The 7,316-nt window shown below is 46.4% G+C and overlaps 1 protein-coding gene across 1 annotated transcript in view; it reads left to right on the top strand.

The window, feature by feature from the left end:
• Window positions 1-7,316, top strand: part of FAM234B (family with sequence similarity 234 member B) — a 29,531-nt gene continuing 22,215 nt past the window's right edge. The window contains exon 1 of the mRNA XM_081879302.1: window positions 1-154. Coding sequence (XP_081735428.1) covers window positions 118-154 — 37 coding nt within the window. The 5' untranslated portion in view covers window positions 1-117. The remainder of the gene's footprint in view (window positions 155-7,316) is intronic.

The following is a 7,316-nucleotide window of genomic DNA, read 5'->3' as shown; positions in this document are numbered from 1 at the left end:
TCTGCGCCAAAGCGCGCGCAGCAGCCCCAACCTCCGCACCTAAATTCGGGCGGGCTGCAGAACTACACTTCCCAGGAGGCAAAAGAGCCGAGCGCATGCGCGCTTCCCGTCTCCAGCATGGCTACGGTGCTGTCACGGGCGCTGAAGCTGCCAGGTAGGGGGTCTGGGCTCGCCGCGCGGGGAAGCGGCAGGGGGCGAGGCTGGCAGCCCCCGGCGCATGAACTTGCCGAGGCGCCCCCAGCTCTGCGCTTCGTCATGGGGAGAGAGCATCCGGGTCCCACCTAGGAAAGGCACCCTCGCCTCCCCCCTCCCCCGCCGCCCTTTTGCATCCGGGTCTCAGCAGGTGCTCCTCATCTCTGGCCCTAAAGGCGCGCGGAAAGGGGGGGGGGGGGAGGAAAGCCGCCCGGGCTGGGAGGTCGGGGATGCGAAGCGAAAGGTGGGGAGTGGCGGGAGGGGGTCATGGTGATGAAGCGCGCCTCCAGCTGCTCCTGGGGGAGGAAAGGGCGAAGGGAGGGGGTCGACTTGGGGTGGAAGAAGAAGAAGAAGAAGAGGGATTACCGGTTCCAGGATGGGTGGGGGATGATGGGGAAACTGTGTGAGTCAAATTGGTGTTGTTCTGCTGCCAAGGAAGAGAAATGGGAATAAGGTCGAAGCAGTCCTCTGCGCTCCCCAAGGCTACCCAGGCGGTAAACCTTCGGTTTGCATCGAAGTATCAGCCTCCACCTTATTTTATTTTTTTAAGTTGACATTTCACCATGAATTACATCTGTCTGAGAGTTAGACACGACCTACGTCTGGAGGAGGAAAAGATAACAAGGACTCGAACCCAGTACTGGTTTGAGCAGTGCTGAATGGGTTGCAGCTGACCTAAGTATGAGGCTTTGGCATCCTTTTCTTAAACTTCAGGATGTTTGCCTGTAATTAAACTGCTATTTTAAACTCTTAATAGCTGAGCCAGGCAGCTCATTGTGCCACGTACAAAGGTTAATTAATAATACTTTTTTTGCATCTTGGTGTATGTTACCCAGTGGGTTTTTTTCCTGCTCCTGTCAGACCGATTAACCTGTTTGTCGTCTTCTGCATTTTAATTGGTGCAATGTACTGACAATGAGTTGAATCTTAGCTAAGTTCATTATATTGACGGAGCAGGTCAGTCATAACTAAAAGGGATGTCCCTTTGATTGCAGGAAGAAATCGGTGCAATTAATTTAGTCTGGATTCAACCAAATTGCTTTAAGTTAACTGAGCTGTGAATGCGATTCCAAGTAAACAAAAACTATTTTCATAGTGTTTCACAAATGCTTTACATCCATCATTTAAACCATCCAAATATACTGGTTTTCACAAACAACTTACAGGCACCCCAGATTCACATATACATATTTATATGGACATTAAAAGCTTGGGTGTATATTTCCCCCCTGTGACTCTTGCCAGTGGGGTCTTGCATATTGTTGGTGCATTTTAAATTTTAAACAATAGTGGTGGTGCCATATTTATTTTTTAAAATATAAAATAACAGAAACCAGTTATCTGCTATATTGCAGACCCATTAGTGATTTTCAAATACACAGGTATTTCAAAAGCATAAATCGCAAACTAAAGTATCAGATTTTTTGGATGTACTGTAACTAGATTGTTGTCTGATCCAGAAAAATCTTAAGCATTTGATTCCCCACCCCATGACAGTCCTATGCAGCTTTGACATCTTATACTGGTTTAAAATTTGAAAATACTTTTTCCAGCTCTGAGACTTGTGGTCTGTAAGACAAGAAGGGAAGCTGAGCTAGAAGAGAAGACAGTGCATGTGACAAAAGTAAAAAATGTAGAAGAGAGCCCTGTCATCTCTTATGCTTGGCTTTGGCTAATAGCTCTTCTGGCTCACTTTCCTTATGTTTGCTTGGACATAATCCAGCTTCCCAGCAAAGTAGTACTCTAGAGAGGAGATGTGGCACTTTTCCATTGGTTAGTAGAGGCCATAACATTATCCACATGGCCCCATCTCAGTTGCTACCCATCTACCAGAAAGCCTTGCTAAGGTGCTCCTTTTTTATCTGATTTAAAGGACAAAGTGTTCTCCTTTGTAGCTACCGGTAATGCTGTCCTTGCCTAGCAGTTAGCTATCCTCTTACTAGCACACTCCTACAGTGCGTGTGTCCTCCCTGTTTTTGCCCAATTGTCCAATTTACTCCTGAGTCCCACCCCAAACTCAGACAGCTGCTCCAGAAGGATACCATGGTCAATGGTATCAAAAGCCACTGAGAGTTCGAGAATTAACAAGGACACATTTGCCCATCTCTCTCCTGACAGAAGTCATCATACAGGGTGACGAAAGCAGCTTCTGTGCCATTCTCCCTCTGACTACTTATCGTTGTCCCACCACCACCAGTCCTCAGGCTCTGAGCCTTCTACCCTAGCTGGTTTCCCAGCTGCTTTCTCCCACCATGTGTCTGTATCCAACCAGTTCATGACACTTATGTTATAAATGCCTTATAGCAACAGGTATAGGTGATAGTACATGTCTACTGAGTTCAGTGGGAATTGCTCCCAAGTAAGTGAGTATAGCTTGATTGTAGCTTGATTCATTTCATTTCATTTCATTTCTATCCTGTAGGCTTAGGGAGGCTTACAGTGCTTTAACATTTCTTTCCACTTGCGCTCTCTCACCTTCTTAAAATCTACCTCCATCCACCTTTCCCATTAAAACAATGAATGCAAATCTTTAATTAAATGTGCCCCCCCTCCCTTTTCACATATATTGAAATGGAAAAAGAAATCCACACGCCCCTCTCCATCGGCATGCAGCCTAAATTCACTCTCTTTTAATTAAAACAAAAACAAAAAAAATCTGCAGCTGTACTAGATATGCAGGAGAAGGGGGTTTAATTCCTATTCCTGCGTTTTTTGAAGGGAGAAAAAAAAGCGTCACAAATAAGTAAGGCAGTTGTATCTCCTCGACAGAGTATAATCTCCTTTTTTGCACATGCCTTTTTCTCATCTTATCAAGGCAAGGCAGTGCAACTACTTGAATGAATTGAAAAGCGTTATCGGCTAAGGCAGGGTCTGCACATGCTGCAGAATAAGATTATAGAAAGAGTTGTAGCCCAGCGCTTCATAGAATCGTAGAATTGTAGAGTGGGAAGGGAACCCAAGGGCAGCGGTGGAGGAAGCCCAGGGGCGTGGTGAGCCACCCAGAGAGAGGGGCGTGGTGCATCGCAGCGCCTCCAAAGTCTGCCTGCCTCCTCCCACTCAGCTGCCCTACAGCTGGAGGGGGGGGAGGCAGCGGGTGGACCATTTGGGCAGCACGGGGCCTGCGCACGCCCAAACGACTGCATCTTTCCCAGGAGGCCCCGCGGTGAGTGCCACCCGGCATTTTGTCACCCCCCCTCAGTGGTGACACCCAGGGCGGCCTGCACCCACCGCACCCCCTTCCTCCGCCCCTGCCCAAGGATCATCTGGTCCAACTCCCTGTAATGCAGGAATCTTGTCCGCAGCAGTCCCTAGTTGGGCTCGAACCACCAACCTTCTGGATAACAGCCAAGCACACTAACTCACTGTGCTACCAGCCCTACCATGAGATGCCAGGCATTGAACCTGGAACTTTCTGCATGCAAGGCAGAGCCTCTCTCAGTGAACTACAAAATAGGCTGTCCACTTAAGGCATCACCAGAAAAGAGAGCACAGACTTGTGTATGCTAATTTAGACATAATTGCTATAATTTAAAAATAAAATGCAATGCATGTGACCTGTGTGCCCTGCTCAGTCTGCTATCTAAGTGTTAACCCTGCTGTCCTTTCTTGTGATTCTTTTATATTTAAACTGGACTTGCCTTTACTTGCCAGACTGCCCTTTGTAAAACCCTGCTTCAAACTGCATGAATGAATAATGATCATTGTTGGCGTCCATCTGTCTCTGGAGACAATGGGAAAGTGTGCCTTTGCAGGTGAAGTCAAACTGTTGGAAGGTTGCACTACAATGCCTGCTGTTGCTATAGAGGCCGATATGGGAGAGACATGTTTTGATGCAGCTGGGGCAGATGTGCCGATGCAGATGTACCATGGCATTTCTTCTCTATGTATTCCTCCCAGCAGTCAATCCTTCTCTGGTCACTGCTGTGGATACACAACCTGACTGTGTCTCTCAGAGCACTGTGGTCATGTGCAGGGAATTCCCACATGGCAGGGTTAGTGTTGCCAGCAGCCGTGTCATGCTCATTATGTGAAAAACTCCATGTGATCAGAAAAGTAACGCAGCAGGGAGTTGGCTGGGTTAGAGCTTTAGCCTTCTGTGCTTGCCTGAAGGGAAATCTCCTGGCATAACAGTTTTGAAGGGATGAATGGTTAGTAGGGAAGGGATGCACACATTGGATAATTGTTTTCAAATCTGATTTTTAAAAACGTTTTATTTTCATTTTTTACTAGGGGAGCAATCCTAATTCCACCCGCACCTCCTGCCTGGGAAGGGTGACTACTGTATCCTCAATTTTTCTGGCATAGGTGGAAGGAAGGGACGGGGAGATAATGGTGTAGCGACCAAGACTGGATCAGCCCCAATGCAGTCTTGAGATGGCAGTGGTGCCAGTTCAAGATCCAACAGATTCTGGGATGGCTCAGTTCTGCCCCGTAAAGCCCAATTTCAGGGGGATTTGCTGGCTGTTGCCAGCAAGAAGGCTGCCTCTTCTGTGGGCAGAAGAGGGAGCTCTGTGCCAGCAGAATCACCCAGCAAGGCTGGGGTGTGTGGAACATGTCTTCCCCATCTACCTCCACCCTCCAGTTTGGCCAAAAGGATGGATTGCTCTGTAACCTGTAAAGTAATATGAGGTATTCACTGGTAGTCAGTGGAGTGCTCTGGCTCTGGACTGCTGATATGAACCAAATCTTTGGTTTTTGGAGAGCATCATAAATCCAGACTCCATACTTTGCTTGGAACAGGACTGCTATGCCTTCTGCCAGAGAAGTAGCTGGTGACATTAACAGGATGCAATTAGAACAACAGTTTTCAGTCTGTAAATAGTTATTAGTGGTATGGATTAGAGTCTCTCTTCACTCTTAGTGAACATGCAAATAAGAAAAGATATGAGTGAATGCTCAGTCAGCACTAATCTGTAGAATAATTTTCAAATGCTTGCCAAGTCTGGTTGGAGTCTGGACATGAAATGGGTGGGTTCCATCTCGTGCTTTGGTTCAGGCAGCAAAGGATGTATTTGGGGTGGTCCTAGGAGTTGTTTCTGGCATCCACACACATGCTGTTGGCTGCTCTGGAGCAACAGTGTTTCTCGTACTAAATCTATGTTTGGTAGCACATGCCTTGAATGTGCAGGAAGTGGTAGGATGCTGGTCAAGCCCTGGTAGAATGTGCATCAAATGGCTAACTGGAAATTTCTGCATGATCAGGGAGTAAACTTGAAGTTGAGTAAAAGATAACATGCACAAATTTGAACCCTCAGGCTGTCTTCCTCACCTGTGTTTCATTCCAAGCAAATTGGTTATGTCAAAATCACCATAGTTACTATGTTGGTTGGGCAGAGGTGCAGGAAGTTTACACTAGAATTAGTGACTAAGGTTGATGCCTTCAGAGTTGCCCAATATAAGTGGTCAAATGGTGTGCAGATAAAACAACTTGAGGGCCCCCAAATGTACAACTAAACAGGAAATGAAGGTACTGATTTGTGAGAATAGGAAATTGCAATCTTCTGTCTCTTTCTTTTACACACACACACTAACACACACTCCTAAAAGAGCCCCGACTAAACCAAATAGCTAGCCTAAATGAAAAGGAGGAGGTAGTTAAATACATTGAAAGTTAGGGATTTTCTTTGCCACCGTGGTTGCTTTGCAAGTAGGCAAGGTATGGTTTTGTTCTTGAGCAAAAACATTGTTGTGGAGGACAGAACTTTGGCGTGCGTAGGTTTAAGCATATAATAGCAACAGCACAGGGCTTCGGAAAGCAGAACGTGAAGGCATTAGAAGTAATTAGGCAAATTATGTTGTATCTTTTCCTTTTTTCCATAACTGTTGAGCTCTGCCCATTCCTCCCCTTGCATTTAATCTTCAGAAATGTAGAGGGGATTCTTCCCACTGTCTTCCCTTTTTCTTTCCATTCCCCTGATAAATTGCCTCTCCAGAAAACAGATCCTTTTTAGGGGATCCAATGATGCCAGAGTTCATTTAACCTCCCCCTTCCCTGAAACTATTATTATTTCCCCAAGTTTCTTACCTGCCAGTTTGGAAACTACAACTGGTTCAGACAGATTGCTGATGGGGAGCTGCAGGTATGGTCATGTAATACCCATTCTAGCACATAACTGTGCTGACTGCATATACATTTTGGAGCCCAATTCAGAGAACTGGCCCTAACCTATAAAGCCCTGCACTGCTTAGGATCTTTGTACAGTGGTACCTCGGGTTAAGAACTTAATTCGTTCTGGAGGTCCGTTCTTAACCTGAAACTGTTCTTAACCTGAGGTACCACTTTAGCTAATGGGGCCTCCCGCTGCCGCCGCGCCACTACTGCATGATTTCTGTTCTCATCCTGAAGCAAAGTTCTTAACCTGAGGTACTATTTCTGGGTTAGCGGAGTCTGTAACCTGAAGCGTCTGTAACCTGAAGCGTATGTAATCTGAGGTACCACTGTACTGCTCAAGACCCGGATGCCTCTCTCAGCATGAACCTACCCAGACCCCAAGATTGTTGTCTGATGCCCGTCTCCAGTTGCCCCTCCCCAATAAGTCCAGAGGGTGGTGATAAAGGAGAGGTGGTTTTTTTTTGGGCCCCCACCTCTGGAATGGACTTCCCAGTGATTTCCACCCTGCACCACGATTTTTTTTGGGGGGGGATGGGGGGAGGCCACCAGGTTCTTAAAAAACCCTTCTCCCAGGCATTTGATGGTATGAGATATGCTGGTTCTGCCCCTTGATTGCAGATTTGTACCGTTGATGGTGCTTTGTACTGTTACAATGTTCTATGTTTGTTGGTTTTAAAAATGTGTACATTTTTAAACAATTGTGTGATTTGCCCAGAAACCATGAAGTTTTAGGTGACAAACAAACCAAATAAAATAAATTCTTTCCCCATGAGTGAGAGCCAGTGTGATTATAGAGGTTAGAGTGTTGAACTACTAGGACCTGGCAAACTAGGGTTCAAATTCCTACACAGCCATGAAGCTCAAAAGGTGACCTTGGGCCATTCACTATCCTAAAGCTAGCTACCTTCTTGGTTTTTTTGTGAGGGGGGGGAATGGGAAAGGGAAAGAACCGGGTGTGCTACCTGGAGCTCCTGGGAGAAAAGGTGAGGAATGAATACGTATAGCAACATCT

Source organism: Podarcis erhardii (genome assembly GCF_964252035.2).
Source record: "Podarcis erhardii genome assembly, chromosome: 10".
Taxonomy (NCBI): domain Eukaryota; kingdom Metazoa; phylum Chordata; class Lepidosauria; order Squamata; family Lacertidae; genus Podarcis; species Podarcis erhardii.
The sequence above is the reverse complement of the archived record's forward strand: the minus strand, read 5'-3'. Positions and strand labels throughout refer to the sequence as shown.